The following is a 26,277-nucleotide window of genomic DNA, read 5'->3' as shown; positions in this document are numbered from 1 at the left end:
GTTCTAAACTTCTACACAGTGCTGTTGTGAATCAGTCAAGCATTCAGCTGCATACAAGTAATTCAATTATTATTTTTTAAATTTCTAAGACTAAAAACAAAACACTCTGTCACAAAATATGAATGAGTGATTAGGCCAACAAAATAATTCAGGAGCAACCAAAGTCTTTCCTTTACTTCCTTTACAGCAGTAACTTTACTTCACTAGCAACCAATGATAGAAGGTAAGACTTGGCAACTTCTATTATTAGTAAATACATGTCATTTTTTTTATTCTGATGATGAAAGTCAATACAAATCATTTGTTGTATGGCTGGGTAGGTCAATTGAAACCAGATTTCCAACAGGCAGCACTGGCACATACATATCCTTAATGCTCTGCATCTGGTTTCCAGAACATCATATTTTTAATAAATCATGTTTCCCCCCCTCTATACATGTTGCTTCTAATTTGGTAACAGGAAGTTGATTTCTCTCTCTCTCTCACACACACACACACACATGCATCTAAGGCAGATGCAGCTTTGGCAGCTTTGTACAAGATATAACACATTAATAAATATACTTTCTCAATTGTCTATTATGGTTCACTGATGAGGAAGCAATATCCCTGCTGACCCCATGACCAGTGCAGATTTCATCTGATGGTCACTAAATAATACACCTCTCTTTTAATCACCATATGCACATTATTGTCTCCAAATAATTATACAGAACCAGAACTAAGGATAGCATTAATAATCAAGCCTGTATTGAAGTGTGTTCAATTCCTTCGAGTGACTTCTAGAACTTGAACAACATGTATGTATGTCTGGTCTCTCCACACTCTTCTCACAACTTGCAGTATATTCATAAAACAAAATGATAGATAGTGACCCAACTTGTAAGGAAGAGTTTTGTCTGCATCTCCTTATCTTGGCAAACACACTTCTGTGTCAAAATTATGAAGAGCAAACCCCAGCAGAGAATGTCCCCTGCTTCACAAAGCAAAATTCCCTCAACAATATGTCCAAGAGAACAACTCTGAATCAAGGAGAGATTTGTCAGTTTAATTATGATCAAAATGAGCATAATTAAGAAATCTTTTACACACTGCTTTGCTTTCCACTGTACACATCTAAACACATTTTATATAAAAATATATAAACACACACACACACACACACAGCGCTATTACAGTGGGTTTGTACATCAACACCTCCAGACTCAGCATGTAGCAACATCACAAACACAGCAAATACATCTACTGCACACATTTTTATTTGATTACCACCATTTTTGGAATTTTTCTCCGTGCTTCTCTGTGGTGTCTATTCTAGTCCAGAATTTTCAAAGTTCATTAATCTGTGGGTAATCTCTTTGAACAACAATGAATAATTTAGCACTTCAATCACTTCAGCTCTTATGAGCCAGAAACACTTTGTAAGGCAGTGCCCATATTGTCTGAAAGCTGTTATTTTATGTTCTGGCAGTCGTCATAGTAACTCATCGGGGAGTACCGGTATGTGAAAAAGCCCATAATATATAGAGGAATGATAAGCGTAATAGTAAAATTTGAGAATGGATTCCATTCCAGGATCTACTATCTGTCCAAACTGTATGCTTTAAAGCTTAGGACAGCGAATATCATGTGCTTGCTTAGGGGGTGGTGATAGCCTAGTTACATATTATTCACTCACTGATCGGCTTCCTTTAATAATCTGCCTGAAAATAAATGGCCCGTTTATAAGACACTGGAAAACAAGCTAAAAAGCCCTGTGCCACGTCTAGGACAGAATGGAAGAACTTGCCTTTCTAGATCAAATTTCAGAATTCTGTTTCCACAGAATACAGAATACAGGATTGTGTCCTCCCCCCCCCCCTTTTCCCCAATGGAAGGTTGGATGGGCTTTTTTTTTTTTTAAGAAGGTGCTTCGGATAGGAAATAATCTTCCTTAGACTCAAAGAGTTTGGAATATTATGCGCTAGTACTTTATCAATGCTCTAGTTGTATCAAAGGATGTTGGTGTGTGGAAGAGGAAAAAGCTTCCCCATTGTATACTGTTTGATAAGCTTCCCCAGTGGTCCACTGTGCTGAATAAATTCCTCAAATCTCCCCCCCCCCAAACAATGGGGAAATATTATTAGTAATATGTAAAATATACATGCTTTTTCTCTATATCTATCATGATTACTTGTCAGGTAATATTAGGGCTGTTAATTTTAAGGGCAGACCTTTTAATTGTTGAGGCTATTTTGATTCTAATACGTCACGGTAATGAATCATAAAACCTATCATATTTAAGTATTTATTTCCATAGTACTAGAGGAATGATAGCGTATATGTCTACTCAGGAATAAGCTCCACTGAATTAAATAAGATTTCCTTGAAGGTAGGTGTATATACACTTACAAACTAATGCTACCTAGTGAGCTCATTAACAGAGATAAGGATTGAACTAGATACTTCCTAGTACTGTACTTTCATTTTAGTACCATAACCACTATGCTATACTTGCTCTTACTGAGGCACAAGTAACATTCTGTTATTTCTAAAATGATCGTAAGAAGAACATGCATCTTACAGACAGGAGGGAAATTAAAAGCCAAAGTCATGAGAATATTGTCTATTGGATCTGAAGGCAGAATCCTGGATGCACTGCTACTTCTTGACATATGAGTTATTATTGGATTCTGTGTGGCCTGAAAGACACCCTTTTGATATGAAAACCTCCTCAGAGTCACGGTATCTCTGAAGCATACGAAGCAGTGAACGTATCTGACCTGAAGCAAATGCTAATGAATCCTACCAAACTTATACGAATGTTCAATTAGAATGTACAATTAGAATGGTTTGTTAGCCTAGTTGCCTCTTCTTTCTTCTCCTTTTCCCTAGCTCCACCATACCTCGAAGCCTACCCTAAGAGGTCACTGAGTCACTCTTCAATGAAATAATTCTTAATTAAAGCTAGACCCACAGCTTGTTTTCTCACCCATCTAGAAACCTTGTAAATGTTTCAAACAGTAGAGAGGTTCCAAACCAAAATCCCAGAAGGGATCACTGAGTAAAACCATAGTTAAAAATTGGTTCAATGCACGATCTGAACCATTCTTTTTATCAGCCAAGCTTTCACACAAAGTTGCATGGCCTGTGATAATATTCTCGGTATAACCTTGAATCTTCAAATAAACAATAGCTTCTCTTTAGCATCTTAAGAGAGATTTGCTGAAATGCTTAATAACGGTATCCGTTACTGTTACATTAGCTGTTACAGAATTATAAAATTGCTTGATAAAAGATTAATGCAACAGTGTGTCAGTACAAAGTTAATATTGATAGCACTTTGATCAAATTTGTAGTGTAGAGCAGTGCTCCCCAACCTTTTTATCGCCGCGGACCAGTCAACGTTTGATAATTTTACCGCGGCCCGCTGAGGGGGGACGTTGATTGTTTATATTTTATTTAGATTGTTTTGATTTAATAATTTTAATTTATTTGTATTTAAATGTTCCTTGGGCGGCCCAGTACCAATTGATCCACGGACCGGTACCGGTCCGTGGCCTGGGGGTTGAGGACCACTGTAGAGCATGCAAATAATATATAAAGTATTGTAAATTATCTTTCCTGGTGTTTTCACCTGTCACTTTCTATCAATAATATCCCTGCTTTAGAAGATGTAAATGATTTGCCAGAGTTACTCATTCCTTAACCAGGGGATATATGCCTCAAGTTATTTATTAAGTGCCCTGCTTGCCTTAAGGACTTTATAAGCAAGCATCAAAATGAAGAAAATGAAAGAGGAAAGTAGGTTGAATATATATTTCCAAAACAATATTTTATTCTTGTATAAGGTGAAGGTAAAGGGGCCCCTGACCATCAGGTCCAGTCGTGTCCGACTCTGGGGTTGCGGCGCTCATCTCGCTCTATAGGCCGAGGGAGCCAGCGTTTGTCCGCAGACAGCTTCCAGGTCATGTGGCCAGCATGACAAAGCCGCTTCTGGCGAACCAGAGCAGCGCACGGAAACGCCGTTTACCTTTCCGCCAGAGCGGTCCCTATTTATCTACTTGCACTTTGATGTGCTTTCGAACTGCTAGGTGGGCAGGAGCTTGGACCGAGCAACAGGAGCTCACCCCGTTGCAGGGATTCGAACCGCCGACCTTCTGATCAGCAAGCTCTAGACTCTGTGGTTTAACCCACAGTGTCACCTGGGTCCCTATTATTTTTGTATAGCAGCCTTAAATAAGCAGTGGCCAAATCCTAAATATTATTTAACGGGCTAGAGGTAAGGCACTTTACTCTGTTTCCCCAATGTTTCCTTACCTGATAATTTTCAATCTTTCACACAATATAAAAGCCCCTTCTGTAAATCTAGTGGACTCTAGTGGAAGTTTAATGCTAACATTTCCATGTTAATGGCTTCCAGAAAAAAAATCAGTTGGCTAACCAATTAACCTGGAAAATTGTGAGATAAGATTTGGGATGGTGTTCCAGCATAAAATTTCATAGGGGGAGCATGGGTAAACAGAAGCTCACATGCACATAAAAGGTGGGGGGTGGAAACACGTTGGATAATGTGAGCTGTTGTGTCACAACACACCTTCTGCTATGAATGGAATTTAGTGTCATGTGGAGGTGCTGAATGTTAGAAACTGGGACAGAAGCACTAGTGTTATAACCTGGAAAACTAACACAGTAATCCTCATGTCTGAATGCACCTACAGGCTCTATGCATGAAAGAGTGAGCAATAAAAAAAACCTACAGTGTCAGTGTGGAGCTGTTGAGGGGGAAAGGGTACACACACTGGCTTCTAGTAAATAGGTATCCTGGACCAGGTTGTTCATGTGCATCCACTACTGTTATCAGGGTTTGGCTTGTAAAATGCCACTGTAAACATGAACCTCACCCAAAACAGACATATGCACATGGTAGCTAGTTCGAAATGGACAGAGCTAGCTGGGAATCAACATTAGCTATGTTTTCCCCTACTCTTAAACCATTAGATAACTGTCATTGATATCAGTACAATGTACTCATTTCCATGTTACCAATGTTTAGGGACAGCATGAAAGATATATATTAAATGGGCACTTAAAACAACAAGAGTGTCAAATATAAAAAGGTACCAAAAATACAAAAAAGAAGCTTTTAACTGCATGATCATACACCATTCCTCCTTTAGTTTACTTTCCACAAATGCTCCCATTTATGAAAGACATGCTAGACTGCAAATAACCCCAGCAGGGCAGTTTGCTCAGCAGCAGAGAGGGAATGTCTGCAACATTTCACCACACCCATCATCCCCTTTTATGGGTGGCCTGAGGAAGCACTTCCTTGATACTCTCTTTGACAGCAAATGAGTATATGAAAAAAGAATCTGTGGACTGGAGCTGCTTATTCTAGAGGAATGGATAATTATTTTTCAGGTCCTCACTTAAGCACTTATGGTAGGTAGCCTCTAAAAAGCTGTAACAAAACACAACATTATTTACACTTTCCATTTCAACTTTACACCTACCAGTACTTAAAATGCTTGCAAGCTAATTCTGCCACAAGTCTATTCTGATCTTTTCAAGTTCTTCACCCATTTGTTAGAAATCTTGACTGAACGGTAACCATGTTAGTGACCATGTCCTTATAACATGGAGCTGTTTTTCTGCATTTACACAAATGATTGTCCAGCATATTTACACAAATACCAGTCCCACTCTACAAATTCTTACTCCATTCAAAAACAACACATTTACATCCTAAATTGTTCATTCAAGCAGGAAAATAAAATCCGGCTTCTTCAAAAGGGGAGAACACTCTTTCTCTTAATTAGAAATTGAATCGGAACACTGTTTGTACCTTTACAGACTTGGGTTTGAATAGTTCATTTTACTAGCTGATCATGATTTTACTACAGTATTATTATCCCCTTGACCTAATGTGATGTAAGAGGGAAGGGAGGGGTTCAGGTCATACTCACTCTCTTCTTGATCTGTTTTGAATGCCTCGAACTCATCCACTTTAACATTCTGCTCCTTTGCTGGCTGCAACCTCTTTGCGATTGAAGGCAAAACTGAAAATGTTTCTGTCTGTCTCTCTCTCTCTTTTCCCCTCCCCTTGCCTGTCTGACTTTCCAGTGAAGCTTTATAGGTTTGCAACATGGTTTATTTCCTGCAATTTAGCACCACACAGTCATTCTGAACAGAGACTTTGTACCACCTCTGCAACTTGCATGGGCTGCCAGCTTTTATGTCAGTAACTGGGCTTCCCTTATGCTTTGGAAGATTCAGCCATTCTGCCTACAGCGAGATCACATGTACATCAGAAGCATCTTGTGATTTACAGACATTGCATAAGCAATTAGCTGCAATAGCAAATAGTTCACTAACATGAGCTTTAGCTGAAAGCTATGGTGTTTGCACTACAAAGACATTTTATGAAGGTATTGATTGTAAAAGGATCTTTTCACACTGCCTAAACTACAAGGCAATGATTGGCTGACAATCTGATTAGCTGGCTAAGGACATTTGACTCCTGTATTTCAATATTATGCTTTAAAAAAAGCTGTTTGGCTGTGAAATATACTCGGAGTCGAGAGTGAATTTCATGCTCTTTATTCAGCTCATATTCATCAAGGAGAAGAAGAGAAGACGAATGGCTCTTTTCCCAAAACCATCTGCTTATATACATTATTTACACAATGGGCCTTGCGTGATTGGCTACTTCAGGGCTACACCTGTGGGCCAATTATATTGTGGATTGACTTCTGCCTGCAGCCTGATTGGCTGCTCCTACAGGCCAATCAGGTACCAGATTCACTTCTGCCAGCCGCCTGATTGGCTGCTCCAGCAGGCCAATCAGGTTGCGGATTCACTTCCACCTGGAGTTGGATTGGGTAGCTCCCGCTGATTCTGAATCCTATTGTTCTAGGATTCAGCTCAGTACATAACACCCCTCCCCTCTAAGTTCCAGTCCTGCCCGGGAAGTTGCATTCGTAGTCCCCAAGGTCTGCTGGCCGCCTCCGTGTGCGTTGTGGCCTGGGGTGTTCCTTGGTCAGGGGTTCTGGTTCTGGCTCGTGTTCCGAGGCTGCTGGCTGTGCCGGGGCTGTCTGGTCTGGCGCCACTGAACCACTAGGTTGTGACTCTGGTTCCGGTGTCCTTCCAGCCTCGGGGCGCCCCTCTGTGCCTACTGCTTCTGCTTCCCCTGCCCACCCCTCTCGCTCTACAGGCCTCACTGCCCTGCTGTCCCCTTGGGACCCCTCTGTCCCGCTCTCCTCCCGGGTTCCTCCTGGGAATCGTCGCCGTAGCTGGTCGCAGTGGCGGCGCCAACATTGCCCCCCTTCCGTTAGTACCTCGTACGACACGGGACCGGTCACCTTGGTGACTGTGGCGGGTACCCATGCTGGGCCTGCCCCAAAATTCTTTGCATACACTGGGTCCTGGGCCACAAATGTCCGGGGGTTCCTGCCTTTCCCCACCACTACCTCATCCTGAGCTCTGTCGGGGTGAAGTCGGTCCAGTCTAGTTGCAAGGCGCCGGCCCATGAGTAGTTCAGCTGGGCTCCGGCCCGTCGTTGTGCTTGGGGTGCTGTGCTGTGCTAGAAGAAATGCGGCAAGGCGGTATTCCCAGTCCCCTTGTGTTATGCGGCGGAGGCTGTCCTTGGTGGTCCGCACCATGCGCTCCGCTTGGCCATTGGTGGCAGGGTGGAATGGTGCTGAGCGGATGTGGCGGATGGCGTTCTGCGCTGTGAAGGTCTGGAACTCCTCTGACGTGAATGCGGTTCCATTGTCCGAGACGAGGGTGTCAGGGAGCCCGTGGGTTGCAAACAGCTTACGTAGTACCCGGATGGCTGCCGCCGTAGAAGTGGACGGTACCAGTGCGACCTCCAGCCATTTGGTGTAGGAATCCACCACTATGAAGAATGTTTTTCCCTGGAAGGGGCCAGCGAAGTCCACGTGCAAGCGTGACCATGGATGTCGGGCGGACTCCCAGGGCTGGACTGGGGCCCTTGGGGGATCCGGGCGGGATTCTTGGCAGGTCTGGCAGTGTTGGACCCAGGCCTCTATCTCTCTGTCAATCCCCGGCCACCACACATAACTCCTGGCGAGGGCCTTCATCCTCACTACCCCTGGGTGTGTCTCGTGTAGGGCTGTGAGGACCCTTTTGCGGAGGGGCTGGGGAACAACAACCCTGCTTCCCCATAACAGGCACCCCTTGTGGGCCGACAGTTCATGTTTGCGGTTTGTGTAGCCAGCGAATTCTGGCCCGGGGCTGCTGCTGGGCCATCCTCGCCACACCCAGTCCAGGACCCGGGAGATGACCCTATCTTTTGTGGAATGGTGCGCAACTTCTTGTGCCTGAATGGGTCGGTCGGGAAGCAGCTCCAGGGTCATAACCTCTTGCGCAGGCGCTGGGTCGGGGCCTGTTTCTGGTAGTGGTAGCCTGCTGAGTGCGTCTGCGTGGCCCATCGCCTTCCCAGGGCGGTGGATTAGTGCATACTGGTAGCCGGCAAGGAAAATTGACCACCTGAGGACACGTGGAGACAACACTTGGGGGGTCTGCTTCTCGGGGGCAAACAGGCCAAGCAACGGCTTGTGGTCAGTCACTATGGTAAAGGGCCGCCCGTACAAGAAATCATGGAATTTTTTTACGCCCTTCACGATTGCCAGACCCTCCTTGTCAATCTGTGAGTAGTTTCGTTCGGCTGCAGCAAGCGTCTGGGAGAAGTATGCCACCGGCACCTCTCTTCCATCCGGGAGTTGGTGTCCCAGGACAGCGCCGATGCCATAGGGAGAGGCGTCGCATGCCAGCACCACTGGCAGCCTCTCGTCGAAGTGTGCCAAGACCGAGTTCGAGACGAGCAAGTCCTTGACTGCCTGGAATGCGGCCCTTTGTCGCTGGCCCCACACCCAAGGGGCCCTTTTATCTAGGAGTCTGTGTAGGGGCTCCGCTACCGCTGCCTTATGGGGAAGGAAGGCATGGTAAAAGTTCAATAGTCCCAAGAATGACTGAAGTTCGGGCTTGCTCTTGGGCGCTGGGGCCTCACAAATGGCCCGTACCTTGTCACCGGTTGGATGGACCCCTTCTGCGTCCACCTTAAATCCCAGAAAGTCCACCTGCGGCACTCCCAGTAAACACTTTTCCCGCTTCACCTTGAGGCCCGCCGTCTGGAAACGGTGCAGGACGGAGCGGAGGCGGTCCTCAAATTCCTCTGGTGTGGGCCCGGCGATCAGTACATCATCGAAGAAGGGGGTGACGCCAGGAATCCCTTTAAGGAGAGAGTCCATTAGATTCTGGAATATGCCTGGTGCCACGCTAACGCCAAATTGCAGCCGCTTTACTCTGAATGCCCCTCTGTGCGTCACAATCGTCTGAGCCTCTGCTGTGGCTTCGTCCACAGGCAACTGTTGATACGCTTGGGCCAAGTCCAGTTTGCCAAAGATTTTTGACCCAGCCAGGGTGGCGAGGACATGGCTGACCACTGGCACTGGGTATGCATGGGCCGTGAGAGCCTTGTTTATGGTGCATTTGTAGTCTGCACAGATGCGGACCGAACCGTTAGGCTTGACGGGTGTGACAATTGGAGTTTCCCAGGGGGCGTTGGGCACCGGCTCCAGCACTCCTTGCTCCACGAGCCGGTCCAATTCCTCGTCTATGCGGGGTTTCAGGGCGAACGGGACCCGGCGGGCCTTGTGCCTGATGGGTCGTACAGCGGGGTCTAGCTGTAGGGCAATGGGGGGTCCTGTATATCGTCCCAATGCCCCATCGAAAACCCCTGGAAACTCTTTGCATATGGCGTCCACGTCCACTTGTAAGCTAGTGCGGTTCACCCCGGTAACGGCTAGCCCCAGAGGTCCAAACCATGCCAGTCCCAGTAAGCTAACGTAGGGGCCCTTAACTACCAGCAAGTCCAATTGTTGCTTTCGCCCTCGATATTGCACCCTGAAGGTCCCCACCCCCATTGTAGGGACTTTACGTTTCTGGAAGTCCCGGAGGGTGAATGGGGCCGGCCTTAGTTTGGGACCCCCATTAGGGCACAGTTCCCTTAATGTTCGGGCCGAGATTATGGATAGAGTTGAACCCGTGTCCAGCTCCATGCGGCATGGGGCTCCCTCTATCTGTACCTCTATATAAATTTTCTCTGTGCTGGGATGGGGCATCTGGAATACCTGGTAGTCCGTGATCTCTGTCGAGTTGCCTTGGTGCATGGTGCCGTGTGACCTGGGGCTCCTGGGTCGGTCATCTGATGCTTGTCGACGGGTGAGTCGAGCCCGACACACCCGGGCGATGTGTCCCAATTTACTGCACTGCCTGCACTCTGCGTTGCGGAAACGACAGGTCCTCCTCTCGTGGTTCTCCCCGCAGCTTGCACAGTTCCCTCCTTCTCGTCGAGGCTGCTGTGGTGTGTGTGCTGCTTGAGTGCGCCGCTGTACTTGGTGTACTTCCTCCCTGTCAGATTCGGATTCGTCGGTGAGGTCTTCGTGGTAGACCCTCGGTTGGGATGGCGGGTCCGGTCGTGCCTCTTGCGTTGACCTCTCGGCGGCTTCGGTTGCCAGGGCTTCCTCCAGAGCAATCTGGAACGTGAGGTCTTTTTTGGCGTAGAGGCGTCGTTGCAACATCTCGTCCCTCAGGCCACCGACGAGGCGGTCACGAAGCATGTTCTCCAACTCTGAGAAGTTGCATAACCGGGCGGCTTGGCGGAGGGAGGTCACAAACCCAGTTATGGTTTCCCCTAGGGCTTGCCGCTTTGCGTAGAAGGCATTTCGGCAAGCTACCACCGAGGGCTGTGGTGAAAAGTGCTCCTTCAGCCGTTCCATTATTGTTTTGTAAGAGACGGTAGCGACATCTCTAGGTGCAAGGAGAGCCCGGGCGATTTCAAACGTCTCCTCTCCACAGACGCTGAAGAATGTCGCCCTCTTCATGGCATCGTTGGTGACTTCTTTCGCTTGCAGGAGGAAGTTGAAACGGGCGGCGTACCCTTCCCAGTCTCCTGATGCTGGTTTGAATGGCAAGAAGCTGCTGTCGGTTGCCATTCTGGGTTCCTTGGGTCCTGGAGCTGAAGCCTGGATGCACGGTGCGATGCAGCGGTGCAGCAGGTGGCGGTGCTGCGGTGCAGTGCGTGGTGGCGGTCAGCTCAGCAGGATCCCATCCTCGTCGCCAGTGAAATATACTCGGAGTCGAGAGTGAATTTCATGCTCTTTAGTCAGCTCATATTCATCAAGGAGAAGAAGAGAAGACGAATGGCTCTTTTCCCAAAACCATCTGCTTATATACATTATTTACACAATGGGCCTTGCGTGATTGGCTACTTCAGGGCTACACCTATGGGCCAATTATATTGTGGATTGACTTCTGCCTGCAGCCTGATTGGCTGCTCCTACAGGCCAATCAGGTAGCAGATTCACTTCTGCCAGCCGCCTGATTGGCTGCTCCAGCAGGCCAATCAGGTTGCGGATTCACTTCCACCTGGAGTTGGATTGGGTAGCTCCCGCTGATTCTGAATCCTATTGTTCTAGGATTCAGCTCAGTACATAACAGGCTGCTTTCAGTTTTCAGCTGTTTGGCTGTTTTCAGTCTATTCTATGGTTGTGTTTAAGTGCAATGCTAAACCATAGCTTAAGGTTACAAGAATGAAGGTGTATATCAATTGTGTGGTTGAGAAGCAGCTAATCATAAATAAGAGAGCTTTGCTCAGAATGAACCAGATGCCTATAAGAGTTGGGTATTGAGCGTCTTTCAGTGATTACAGTGTGAAGCTCTTACATAAAACAGTGTTTCCAATGGTGTTTTGTCAAAATACAGTCCCAAATTCAAAACAGAAATTCAGATTTCACTGTCTCTATATTAAGAGTTAGCTTAAGAGTCACATTGGGATGCGGGTGGCGCTGTGGTCTAAACCACTGAGCCTAGGGCTTGCCGATCAGAAGGTTGGCAGTTCGAATTCCTGCAACGGGGTGAGCTCCCGTTGCTCGGTTCCAGCTCCTGCCAACCTAGCAGTTCGAAAGCACATCAAAATGCAAGTAAATAAATAGGTAGCGCTCTGGCGGGAGGGTAAACAGCATTTCCGTGCGCTGCTCTGGTTCGCCAGAAGCAGCTTAGTCATGCTGGCCACATGACCCGGAAGCTGTACACCGGCTCCCTTGGCCAATAAAGTGAGATGAGCGCCGCAACCCCAGGGTCGTTCACGACTAGACCTAACGGCCAGGGGTCCCTTTACCTTTACCTTTATTCTCAAAACACAACCTTGATGGCAGAAAGTGAGGAGGAATTAAAGAACTTTTTAATGATGGTGAAAGAGGAGAGCGCAAAATATGGTCTGAAGCTCAACATCAAAAAAACTAAGATCATGGCCACTTGTCCCATCACCTTCTGGCAAATAGAAGGGGAAGAAATGGAGGTTCCATGATCACTGCAGATGGTGACAGCAGTCATGGAATTAAAAGACGCCTGCTTCTTGGGAGAAAAGCAATGACAAACCTAGGCAGCTTCTTAAAAAGCAGAGACATCACCTTGCCGACAAAGGTCCGTATAGTTAAAGCTATGATTTTCCCAGTAGTGATGTATGGAAGTGAGAGCTGGACCATAAAGAAGGCTGATTGCTGAAGAATTGATGCTTTTGAATTATAGTGCTGGAGGAGGCTCTTGAGAGTCCCATGAACTGCAAGAAGATCAAACCTATCCATTCTGAAGGAAATCAGCCCTGAGTGCTCACTGGAAGGACAAATCCTGAAGCTGAGGCTCCAATACTTTGGCCACCTCATGAGAAGAGAAGACTCCCTGGAAAAGACCCTGATGTTGGGAAAGATTGAGGGCACAAGGAGAAGGGGACGACAGAGGACGAGATGGTTGGACAGTGTTCTCGAAGCTACCAACTTGAGTCTGACCAAACTGCGGGAGGCAGTAGAAGACAGGAGTGCCTGGTGTGCTCTGGTCCATGGGGTCACAAAGAGTCAGACACTCCCTTACTCTGTTGATTCTGCATGGCACTGACAGCATGCAACCTACTGCAGGGTAGCCTATTGCAGTCACTCTTGACTTTATGATGACATTGTACTGGATGAAAGATAGTAGTAGCACAACTATCGAACATAGCTCAGATATTTTAAAGGATAGAAAGGAGGAGGGGAGGAAAAAAGAAAAGCCTGCTTGTGATTCACATATGCAGTGCTCCCTGGGTGCAGATGCAAAAGGCCATAGAAGCACAAATTATTGCTATTTGAAAACGCCTACCTGTCCCCTTCAGTGCAGAACCCCAAAGGTGGTGACAGAAAAATGAATATTTCTCAAAGTCTTGAGTGTGGGAAGCAAACACAAAATCTTTGTGCTCTTGATTCATTTGTGTGTATGTCTTTCCACCCAGGCAACCGCTTTGACGATCGACCCCTTTATGCATCACAGTCACTTCAAGAGCCTGCCAGGGGTGGGGGTGGGGAATCACATGGACAGTTTTACGTGGGTGACCCAGAAAGGGAGGGGGGAGTTATAATTGTTGCATTATGGGAACTGCTGGTTAAACTCTGCTCAGAAGCAGATGGGGTAATCAAAATTTACACTGCAAGCACATGCTTAGGACAGTTTGCTTTTATAAATGATGAACAATATATAGCAATGGCAGAGTTCTTTCTTGCTCACCGCCTTCCCAACAATAAGCCAATAAGTTCCTGCTGCTGGAACTTAATAGTTTAAGGATCTGAAGTATATTTAAGCCATTTTCTTATGGATCATTTCTCTATGTGTTTTCATGAACTAAATGGAAAGAGACCACCCTACTTCAATTTTCACAATGTGCATCTCATGTTAGAATTCACAATCTCATCCAGGTTTAATGAAAAGCAAGCCTCATTTAGTTTGATAGGGTGACTTTCAAATAGGTGCACAGAGGACACTTAAAGTGCAATGCAGCTTTTTTTTGAAAGCAAGAGGAAGTATTTCTGTTCTGACTTTAGTATGCCAAACACACATGACAACTGGATGACTGGGGGGAAACGTGTTTACTCTAAGCCAAACAACCAGGACTTTTAAATTTAAAAAATCAAGTTATTTTTATCATATAAAATACTATCACTTTCAATTGTTCTAAAACTACACAGAATGAAAGAAAAGCAAGGAGGAAGCAAACAGGACGAAAGGAAGGAATTCTGATGATTTGGAGCTGAGTTGCCAACCCGTGGTTTACAGTCAAAACCAAAATATCAGGATGCTTCAGAAAACTGAGGAATACTTGATTCTTTTCAACAAGTGATGCTGAACTGGATCATAGTTATATCTTGGGGGGGGGAGTCCAAACTACTCAAACAGATTTACCCCCATATTGCTAAATAACTTCTAAATGATCAGTTATTTTGTTCTACACATAAAATGGGATGTTACTGTCACTGCACACACACCCCTGAAAGTTTTAAGTATTTGTAAGTATTTGTAATCTCAACCTTTGTCCCTTAAGTGGGGGGGACCCTGCTACAATATTTCCTACAGTCCCCAGTCCCCAAAATCTCAATGAGTTACTAAGCAGAATCATTCATTTTCTATCTCAAGTAATTATAAACAGCTTTGTGCACATGAACTCTAAGGCAGTGCTACTTGAAGTGGCAGTCTGTGGAGGGAGCCATTGGCTGCCAATGCCCGGTGACTTCACCACAGCCCAGGTTGGGTGTGATGCTTCAGAGACCAAACATGGAACATGGTACATTGGGGGTGGGTAATTGCCGCTCCACCACATCAGATACCTGCACTGGGCACCATGCTGCAGGGGGCACCACAACAATGCTGTAGAACAGAGTGTGAGAGATGGGGGGCCAGCCTCAACAAGCTTTGTAGCCAAGATGGGTTGACAAAAGAGCAAGAGAAAGATAACTGCATGCTTGGCGAATATTGAGGAATATAGAAACACAAAAAATCGGGGGTGGGGGGTTGAGAAGGAAACACAGATGGGGCACTTCCCCCCCCCCTCCAAGGTTTTGAATGCAACTGCACAAGCATGCAGTGTATGTCAATCTTGCTGTGCTCTTTGGCTGTCTCATACTCTGTATGGGTAAGGGTTTGTGTGGCAGGCTTTCAAAAACCATCACACAGGCTCCTGACAGGAGGACAACAGAAGCAAGAAGCAGAAGGAGAAACTGAGTGGAGAAAAGAAGAAATCCAAAAGATGACAGCGAGGAGGGGGCAATAAGGAGAAAGCAGGAGGTAGGAGGTGGTGAAAGACAATTTATGACAGAGTGAGTGAGAGAAGGCAACAGAGGAGTTGGGTGAGAGCAGGGGCAGCAAAGAGGAGTAAGGAGAAGGTAGGATGAAAAGGACCAAGAACAAGAGATGGTGAGGGTGAGGCTGGGGGCAGAGGAGAACAGAGTGATCAAGTGAGAGAGAATGGACAGGAGCAGAGGTGGGAGGGGAAATGGCAGCATAAACAGTGGAACACAAAGGGGAGAAAGGAGAGAAGTATAAAATGAAAGACACAGTAGGGACTACAGAAGAGGAAGCTAGAAACAGAGTGACAGGTAGGGGAAGGGAAGGGAGAATCAGAAGTGAGGTGTTGTATAGGGCACTAAGCTTTTTAATCCAAGCAACATTTTGCTGTGGGTTCTCATTATGGCATTCCTCCCACCCTGGCTGGACCTCTTGTGTTGTAACTGAGTTAATCTGCAGAACCAATCTGGTGATCTTGCTGCCCTACCTTAGCAGGAGAAACAGCTCTGTGGGAAGAAACAGACACCATTCCCTCTATTTCCTGCCCTTTGTCAACTTTTCCATTTTAATCACTATCCATTTATAAAATATATTTTGGACACTATTTCAAAAAACCTGAAACGCAGTGAACAACTTGCAGACATTTATTTTTTTTAAAAAAACAACAACTAAAAATGCGCACCTGCAGAACTGCATACTATTTTGCAGACAGTTAAGTAACTCTAACAAAGATGTGTCATGGAGTGACCAAGGGATTTTGATTTTATTTTATTTTTACACTGGGGAGAGGGGAAAGGGAACAGAACATTCAGGAGCAACTACATGCTAGTCCACTGTCACAGAGCTGAGTATCTCATGCTAGTGTATGTAAGAGGGATGAGGAGGAGGAAGAGGAAGAGGAATTGTTTATTTCTTCCATAGCAATTCCATGTAGGCAGTTACCTATTTCAGAGTCCTACCCAAGACAAAACAACTCTTTAAAATAATATTAATAATCCCAGCAGTACTGGAAATCATCCAGGAAAGAAAGCAATAATGTATGTGTCACCATTGATTACATACGCACACAAATTCAGGCTTTAAAGCCTCCAAAAGAGACGTCAGTGACACCACCCACAAAATGCTCTGCGTAGATAACCATCTGCCACCATGAGTGATGCAAATGCATTGGAAGTGCAGGGCACCAGATTTTTAACAAACAAATGAGTAAATAACATGAATTTTCACTGTTTATTTTCATTAATTTTCATTGTGAGTCATGCATCCATACCTTTTGAAATTCCTAATTAATAACAACCGGATGTCTCACGTTTGTACCTGTGTGGTCAGCATTTATTGCGGTAGGTCAATGATGTTGAAGTGTTTTCAGAACTTGATTGCTTTAACCTCTTACTTGGGCTTTGGTGGGAAACTGCTGTTCCTACCAGAGAATTGCATTTTAGTCCAGGCTTTGTTTCTCTGTTGCTAGGGAGGGATGGGGAGGGTGTGCATTCAGAATCTCAACCTGTGCCTGCTCTCATAATTCCCACTTACTGAATTGGCTCCACTTCCATATGTGTGTGTTGGGTGGCAGCCATGGGGGGGGGGATTTGAGGATACATGTTACAGGAATGGGCACCTGCTCTATTCTGGTATTCTCTTTACTATTTGATAGATAAGACTTGATTCCTGTATACAGTGCTTTTTTTTTAGAAAAACAGGTGCCAGTACTCACCATGAAACTGTTACAGTAAGTGCCACACTTTTTAACAAAAAAAGAGAGGTGCCGGTACTGTGTACCCCTGAGTACCCCATGAAAGAAGCACTGCCTTTATATAAAACACTAGCCACATAGCGTTTTGTTCTGTTGTTGTTTGATTCTTACACTTGAAACAGTTATGATCACTGGAATAATAAGTTTTCTATTTGGGGAGAGGGAGCTACAGAAATACACCAGTACAGCATAAAGACTCTTGGCAGCATATTTGATAGCAGTACATTTGAAGGTAAAAAGGGCACTGTCTATTCCTCTGCAGATAATCCATATGGGAAAGTTATCATAAGTGGATTCTGAGTCGTATTGTCAAAGGGAGACTTCATGCTCACCAAAGAAACATTTAACTTTAAAAAATAGTTAAATGCCACTGGAGCGGCCAACACTTCCTCCTCCATGTTCCAGCAGCCAATCAGGATCCACAATGATGCAAGCCAAACAGGACATCAAACTGGTTACAGGTAGGCAGCATAAAGGTAGGACATCAAACAACACAGAGCTGCTTGCCCACCCTCCCGCTACAGCTCCCCAGTGGCATCGCAGGAAGACACATGCTCAAAAATATTACAAGCCAGACTAGAACTCTAAAAGGCAAAGTGCCAATCATATTCTGCCCCCTCCCCATCATGGAGAAAATCTGAAATAAGTTACCAAATACAAGTCAAACGGAAGGGAGTCCCCATACCATACATTACAATATGAAAATATAACATAAGCATGGACTTCAAATGAGAGCCCCATGGGTTCCTGGCTCCTGACTGTGGTAGATGGGACTTGATGAATTTTAGGAGTTGCATAACAAAGGCACAAAGTAAGCAAGCAAGCAAGCAAGCTGCATATTGAGCCAAGCAAAATGAACACAGGAGTAGAAGAGCAGACAAAGGGAAGGCAAGAGACAGGTAAATTCTGCCACCATATCAACCCAATGTGTCAAACTGTTCAGGCACTGTTTCTGGTGGCATTAATACAGCCTGGATATTTTTTTCTTATTGTTCACAGTCTACAGGAATATATAAATGTGACTGGTTAGAAATCATTTTTCCACCTGTAACATGCAGCCTTTGGATGTTTCAAAAAACCCGCATCACTTCATGTGACATCATTTAGTCCTCCCTGAGAAAGCAATGTGTGATATATGCACAGGATGGGAAATCACTGAATGATTGGCCTTTGCTTCAGTTTTGCTAGGGTTTGCAATAGTCAGGATAATGTGTACAGTCTAAATTCTGCCACAGTTTCCAAATTTTGAAATGAAAATAAAAAGATCCTTCAGGCAAAGTATTGCAGACTTCAAAATGTATTGCCAACGGACTTGGTTTCTTGCTTTAAGGTCACTTATACTGTGAGCAAGATTATTGTGGTTTCTCAAGGGCTTTGATCATGTGCTTAACTGTAATATGCCATTCTTTACATTTTTTTTTTGAAATACAGAGATTCAGACTGTCAAGAAAGTTCAGCAATTGTACAACCATGATAACAAACTTAAGCAAACCACATACAAAATTGGTCCCAAGAAAAGAAAACGAAAGTAAGAAGCATAGCTAACTTTTGTGCTGCTTCTGAACAATGTGTTTGGAACAGTGTATTTGCCCAGCCCTACTGACCTTTTAGACATCTGTGAAGAATCATATGACTGCCACTTTATTGGAAGGAAATTAAATCAATAACACCGGAATATGCCTTTAATGCAAACATAATTTGTATATCTTAGGACTCCTATAAAAGTTACTCATTTAAGATTTACTCCTGTTTCACAGGTTTGCTCTGCCAACAATGTTGCTTATGATGTTTACCCTGCTTCTGGAAAGGACATATGTTTGACCGTGGAACAGACTCCCTTGGGTGGTTGTGGACTCCATTGGAGGTTTCTAAGCAGAGGTTGGATGGCCATCAATGCTTTAGTTGAGATTCCTGCATTGCAGGGGTTTGGACTAGATGGCCCTTCCAACTACACTTCTATGATTCTATGGCATGAATGATAACATTGGCCCAAATGTACCACAGACAATACTCCTCAGGCAGTTTAGGAAATTTTTATACCTTTACTGCTTTTGTACCCGAACCAAACAGTGTTATTTCAAGGCTTAATAGCAACCAGCAATCTACAGCTCAGTAACTGCTTCTGCATGATTCTAGATTCAGGTAGGTAGCCGTGTTGGTCTGACGTAGTCGAAATAAATAAAAAATAAAAAAATTGTCCAGTAGCACCTTAGAGACCAACTACGTTTGTTCTGGGTATAAGCTTTCGTGTGCATGCACATTTCTTCAGATACACTGAAAAAGAAGTCTGCATTCTGCATGGTGTGCCTATCTATCTATCTATCTATCTATCTATCTATCTATCTATCTATCTAGTCACCATTGAAAGATCAGGGAACAATACCAAGCAGATGCATTTCTGTTCCCAATCAAATTACTGTAATATGGCAACTGAATATCCAGAGCTGAACAATGCATTCAATGAAAACAGAATCCAGTCATCTTCAAGCATTCCACTATGTCACAGAGAGAAAAGATAGAGACTATTCAACCCCACAACATGACTCCTTGCCAGGTTTTGCACCTTAGACACCACACTAAAGCCTTGTGCTGTTCTTGCTGAAGTGTGTTTGAGTTCCTGGACCTGGCAGCCCCTCTTCATATGCAGTTTATCAATTCCTGACAGGGCCTCTTGTAAATTCACCAATTTCCAGGGTCCAACAAGCTCACATTCCCCATCTGTCTATGCCTCCAAGCAATTGTGCTGTGCAATCTGAATGTGTGCCTTAACATTTCGAGGAAGCAAGCACAGCCTCCCTCAATCCAGAAGTAGTACCCTCAGGCCCGGCTCTAGGGGTAGTCTCGGTGGCACGGGGCGCCAGGGCGCTGGGCTGGCAGGAGGGCGCTGTGCGGCAAAGCAGCACGGAAGCCCTGTGCGCTCCCACAAGGGCGGGGCGCCGGAGCAATCTCCGCGCCACGGCGCCAGGGCACCCGACTGGCTTGACACGGCCCTGAGTACCCTGATGGCCACCAGAATATTGAAAGAGTTAATTTTTATCTCTGACTACAGTTTAATACTTCAGATTCTTCTACCTAGAATCAGCAGTGCTATATTTTCAAGAACAAATCCTACCTTGTCACTGTCCACTGTATTTTGAGAAGTTCTGGATGCAATTGAAATTGTGTCTGGCTGACTGCTCCCATCTCCCTGGCTGTCGGCATCTTCTCCCTCTCTGCGGGGAAAGAACCAGAAAATTTCGTCAATGGAGTTGAAAACTGCTCTGCTAGTGTGTGAAGAGTCAGTTGCTCAGCCGATCACATTTGTGTTACAACTCAATCTGTAATTTAGAATGATGATGTCACCTCTACCATGAAGCTAGCACATAATAACCATGTTTGCTCTTGGAAATTGACTAGCCTGGGCTTATATGGTGACAGCAATGTTTCTTAAAATAGCTCTGTAATGAGGGTGGCATGCCCATAGGCCATTCTGCTTGGATTTCTCACTTAACCAAACCAAGCTATCTAGATTATAGCCTTGCTGTTTTGGAAAACGGATGCCAATTGCCAAGGTTCATTTCTCAGTCCTTGCATTTTTTTAATTAAGACGTCATAACAATCTTTAAGGAAAAAGTACAAAACATTAATGTATTGATACCCTTCCCCTCCATTTTATATATTTCCTACATTTTACAAGAGTTTGGAATATTTCCTACCTTTCCATTCAAATGTTGTGGTGTTTTTTTTTTTTTTTTGTATGTAGCAGAGGGCAGGTTGTATGCCTGAGTCCTTCTAAATCCTGGATCCAACAAGGATTCAATTGCTGTAATAGCCAGGCAAGTTTCTTGGTAATGGCCGGCTAAGTAAGGGTTGTTAAGGTAACAAAGGAAGTGGCTCCAAGCTAGAGCTAAATGGATGGGGGTGGGTGGGCTCCCACATATAACTGTTAGTAAGAAAGAGGAGTGTGAACTAGAAGCAAGGAACAGCTGGGCAGCTGAGAAACAGAGCCATGCCTGATTTCTGCTGGGATCCAAGGCTATGGCTATGAGAGAAACTGATCCCTGTAGACAAAGTTTATTGTGGTGTTGATATTCACTGAAACAGCTATTTCTACAATTTCTCCCTCATTGACAAATCTTCACAAAGCCATTGCATAGCAAACCAATTACCTTAAGCAGAGCATCAAGTGATTAAAAAATAGGCTATTCAAAGGAATTACTAAGATTACCTCTTACTGTTGTTTCTTTGCTTTGCTGGGGTTTTGGGGAGCTGTATTGGCTCTTTCAAGGCTCCCTTTAAGTGTATCATCCTTTCCTGAATCACTTCCCGAATATTTTTTATCCACTCTTGTTTTGTTTCAATATTGGATGCCTAAAAAATTCAACAGAGAAAGCAGAAGTATGGGTTCATGTTCTAGTGCTCTGTTTCAGTTTCTTCCATTCCTTTGTCCTTCGTTAGAGAACAATCTGCCTAGGTAAATCAGAAGTAGTTCAAGTGTTAAAAGCACCTGACCAGCTGCAAAAGCCAGATAAATGTTTGTGTTGTTGTTGTTTAGTCATTTAGTCGTGTCCGACTCTTTGTGACCCCATGGACCAGAGCACGCCAGGCACTCCTGTCTTGCACTGCCTCCCGCAGTTTGATCCCCTTCATGGATCAATGCCTTGTCATGGCGAAGGGGCTTGAATAACTCAGAGAAGCTATGAGCTATGCCATGCAGGGCCACCCAAGATGGATAGGTCATAGTGGAGAGTTTTGACTAAACGTGATCCACCGGTAGAAGGAATTGGCAAGCCACCTGTAACAATACTGCAGACTACTTCAGTCTCATGAATCTGATAATTTCTACCTGATCTGCATTCAGTTGGACCACATGGACTTTTCCTAGCAATGCTTGGGCATGATTTAATTTCCTATCAACCTTCTAGACCCGGGTCAGCAAACTTTTTCAGCAGGGGTCGGACTATATTTTGAAAAAAATATGAACAATTCCTATGCCCCACAAATAACCCAGAGATGCATTTTAAATAAAAGGACACATTCCACTCATGTAAAAACATGCTGATTCCCGGACCATCTGCAGGCCGGATTTAGAAGGTGATTGGGCCGCATCCGGCCCCCGGGCCTTAGTTTGGGAACCCCTGTTCTAGACCTTACTTTTTCCTGCTGAGTGCCTCGTTTTAGTTAGGAAAGTATCTTGTCTATCAAGGAAAAGGGACATTATTTTCTTTGAAGCCTTTGAATGGTGTGTTGTTTGATTTGTAAATCAAATGAACTTTCAGGTTACAAGTACCCAGGAAATCCTTAGAGAGGCAGATCAAGGTGGATTGGGGGGGGGAATACAGGTACATGTCAGGACTCAGGAGACAGACTTCAAGAAGTGCCATATTAATTGCACACCATGAACTGCAAGATGGTCCTACCTAAGTCTGTAGCCTTAAGGAATGTGACTAGAGAGTGCGTAGAATTTGTGTGTAAGCCTTCATGATTAATTTGTTGTTGCTTTTTGCTCCATTTGTGGGTTGAGCTTGTTTTTCTATAACCTTTCCATGTAAAACTCTTTCCTTAAGAACTTAATGTATCATTTTAGTACACTTTTATATATGCTTCATTACAATCTTATTATCTCTGATTATTCACCATGCATGTCTTAAACCAAGTTCTATGCTACTTTAAGTTGTTCTTTGGGAGACATGAAGGAAACTTTTAGGCTAATTGGTGATAAGTAGCTTTGGGGCGGGGTGGGGCAGGCGGGGAATAACCCAATCACTTGCTGATAGAAAGCCCTGAAATGGGGAGAGTGGGTAAACAGGAGCCATTCTGTTTGGCAGGATCTCCATCCCCATCACAGCACAGGACCCAAGATGGCTAAATCATATGGGCCAGCATCATAACTCCTACCTCAAGCCCAGTTCAGCTGCTACATCATTATGAATGCAACATCATCAGGTGGGATGCAGTCTCCCAGCTGTGGAAGTAGAGAACTGCTAAGGAACCACAGTCTGAAGAACTGGACTCTATTCTATATCAAACTCAATATCAAACTGCCAGCTGTACCACAGAGCTAGATTTATCTAACAACATATGGCTGCTGAGGTAGAACAATGAGATGAAGATACAGAAAATAAACTTGGAGACTCACTTTCAGCACTGTTTTGTTATCTGAGGAGGGAGTCCGTCCAGACCACAGGGCAAATTTACAGGGATCTCCTTCCACATGCTCTGTCACTCCCAGCTCTGAGGTCTGTTAGGAAAGAGAGATGGTTGGGAAACACATTTTCTACAGATTTAGAACTGAGGCTAGGAAGAAACTCACATCTAGTATCATGCTGCAACGAATGTAACTTTACTGAATAGTGTTAAGCCTTTTCAGGTATCCTCTGCACATTGCTTCCCAAGTAAAGTAGAATACAGTAAAACTAATCCTCATGGGATGTGGCACCAAACTGCTAGCATCTTCCAAATTTGGTACAAAGTCATGCACACCTTAATTCCCCGCCCTTCATACTTAAAAAATAAGCCCATACAAACATTCATCCTAGTCTCAGCAAACATACCAGTAATTTGTTCTTGTAAACATATTTAGTGTGCCCTGCAGAATCTTTGATCTCTTTGCTGAAAACAAGAGAAATTTCAAAGAGAAACAAATGTCTCTCACGACCCTTCCGGATGAGAGATTTGGGGTCCCACACTTGAAAGGAATCTTGAAGGATCAGTTCTCCCTGAACATCCAGATTTTCATCAAATCCTACATATAAAACAAATCAGATCAAATGAAAACTATAAAGATCATGAAATGAAGTTGGTTTTAGACAAACTGATAAGACAGAGACTGAGAAATGAAACTTGTCTCTAAAGAATTACCACAAGTAAGGGAAGCACATATGTGTCATATCTATAAACGCCATGAAATTCTGTGCAACTCGGAGGTTGTGTCTGACCTCCTTGCCATATCAATCTTGTGTTCCACCACTGAGACCCCCTTTTCCTTCCCAAAAGGTTTACCTAAAGGGGGATCCCATAAATGGGGTGAGGAAGCAATGGCCCTTTGGGGCTCTGATGCAAATACACACTTGCTACAGTTGTACAAAACTACTGTACTGTACAGAACAAGAAATATATTATGCAACAAGAGGGAAAGGGATTGGTGAAGATGTGCCAAGAAAGGAATGGGGTACTAGTTAAACTTGGACAAAGTGTGGCAACTTCAAGGAGATATGTTGTGTGTTGAAAACAAAAACATTTAAGAATGTGTGACACAAGTTATAGACAGTCTCAATTTCTTTCTTTCATTCTTTCTTTGGGAGCAGGAATCTGCAAAGTTACTTAGTAAAGCCAAGTATCTGTAAATGCAGTTATCTAGTTTACCATCCAAAAGAACGCTCACTTCTGCACTTACTGGTGTACGGTATTTATTTATTTGTTTATATATTTATTTATTTATTTATTCATTCATTCATGTATGTAGTAACATTCTCCCCCCTGCTGTCAAAATCTGCTTACCTTCCAACATGCTAACATGCATGGCATCATTGGCTTTCTTAGGAACACTGAGCATCACTTCTAAACCATCCTTGAGTTCTCCCTTCCCTTCTTCACAGCATGTTAAAAGCTCCTGAAGAGAAACAGAAAACAAAACAGAACCCCATAAATGATTGCTGCTTCCTTATTTTGCAGTCAATAAGAACATTCAAATCAAGGTATTAGGCACCTGGATGAGTGTGTATCTTGTCAGATGTAGATAATGTTGATATAACATTAATAACATACACCCATTCTCCACTTTACTGAATATCAAAGCTAAGTTCGGTACTGGATATTATTATCACAATATTGCTTCAGTCCGTTTTCTCCTTTGTGACCCAACCATCTCTGAGCTCTACCCAGTGACTTTGCATGTGACCCATGCCATTTTGATAGTGACTTGCAGATGAGCAAACATGTGGGTTCCTGGAGAGATTATAGTGACTGCTATGCTCCTCCTCTAGGTCTGCTGCTGCCACATTACCTGGGGCAAAGCTATGGTTTGGCTTAGCAGTATATCCAAGCCCAGGCTTGTGGTTTATCTTACTACAGACAAACCATGAGCCACAACTATGGTTAGTTCTTGGTTTACAACTCATGCTTTGTCTAGAGGAAACAAACCACAAGCTCAGGTTCAGATGTGATGCTAAGCCAAACCATGGCTTAGCCCAACAGAAGCAGGACTAGGAGAGGACAAGGAAGAAATGCAACATATATTATTATAACAATGAAAAACTTAATGATTCTCCAAGCCTGCTATCTAGTATCACAATGTACCTTGTAAATGAAATCTAAGTTAGATTACTCAAACTGAGCTGGTGTGGGATTCACATTTCTCTCAGTTAGTGTAAAGGTAAAGGGACCCCTGACCATTAGATCCAGTCGTGACCGATTCTGGGGTTGCGGTGCTCATCTCGCGTTATTGGCTAAGGGAGCCGGCGTACAGCTTCCAGGTCATGTGGCCAGCATGACAAAGCCGCTTCTGGCGAACCAGAGCAGCACACGGAAACGCCGTTTACCTTCCCGCTGTAGTGGTACCTATTTATCTACTTGTACTTTGACATGCTTTCGAACTGCTAGGTGGGCAGGAGCTGGGACTGAGCAACAGGAACTCACCCCGTCGCAGGGATTCGAACCGCCGACCTTCTGATTGGCAAGCCCTAGGCTCTGCGGTTTAACCCACAACGCCACCCGCGTCCCCTCAGTTAGTGTACCATCAGTTAAATAAAGGCATATGCAAATAAGTATCATAAGAATAGAAACAAATCACTGGTGTACCTTCAATAAAAGCTGGTATTTGGTAATCCTCTGGACAGGTTTGATTAAGTATGAGGAAATGGAGTTGGCCAGACCATGCCTCTGCTGAATTTCCTTTTAAAAAGTCAAAAGAAAACCACAGTGAAGTTAAACATATAAATAGAACACGATGAAAAGGTTCCTAGACTTAGTCAGTTTGAAAAGCAGCCACACATAATCAATTTTAGCTGCACAGTACCTGGGCTGACCAGTTTTTTTGGAACAGATAATTATTATGTGGTTTCCTGATGGATAACAGTATATCCACAGAGAAATTTTATAACATTCCCTGTGGTCATTGAGGGAGACCGTTCAATACAAATATGTCAGTTAAGGCTTTCCCAATAAAATAATAAATGGTTTGTTTTAAACAGATCTTTACTCCCATAAAAATGTGACCTTTTCTTGATAATTGTCATTAAAGCCTAGATCAATTTTAATATTTTGGCAGGGATGGTGGGGGAATCACTAAACCCCTTCTACATATGGAGATTTCGATTGCTTTGTAACTTCCAGGAACCCTTTGATCATGGTTTACTAAATTTGAGTGAAATACAGCTCCAACAAAATTAACGGGG

General features: G+C 44.2%; 1 protein-coding gene across 5 annotated transcripts in view; it reads right to left on the bottom strand.

Annotated features, from left to right (window-relative positions):
• The window catches only part of KALRN (kalirin RhoGEF kinase), a 516,150-nt gene that overhangs the window by 108,420 nt on the left and 381,453 nt on the right, over positions 1 to 26,277 (bottom strand). For all 5 annotated transcript variants that reach the window (XM_035129213.2, XM_035129243.2, XM_035129224.2 and 2 more), the window contains exons 28-33: positions 25,682 to 25,774; positions 24,383 to 24,494; positions 23,437 to 23,627; positions 23,022 to 23,123; positions 21,111 to 21,253; positions 20,016 to 20,115 (exon numbers count right to left, since the gene is read on the bottom strand). In XM_035129213.2, coding sequence (XP_034985104.1) covers positions 20,016 to 20,115; positions 21,111 to 21,253; positions 23,022 to 23,123; positions 23,437 to 23,627; positions 24,383 to 24,494; positions 25,682 to 25,774 — 741 coding nt within the window. The remainder of the gene's footprint in view (positions 1 to 20,015; positions 20,116 to 21,110; positions 21,254 to 23,021; positions 23,124 to 23,436; positions 23,628 to 24,382; positions 24,495 to 25,681; positions 25,775 to 26,277) is intronic.

The sequence above is a fragment of the Zootoca vivipara genome, chromosome 1 (genome assembly GCF_963506605.1).
Source record: "Zootoca vivipara chromosome 1, rZooViv1.1, whole genome shotgun sequence".
In the NCBI taxonomy this organism is placed as follows: domain Eukaryota; kingdom Metazoa; phylum Chordata; class Lepidosauria; order Squamata; family Lacertidae; genus Zootoca; species Zootoca vivipara.
This window is presented reverse-complemented; position numbering and strand designations above follow the sequence as displayed.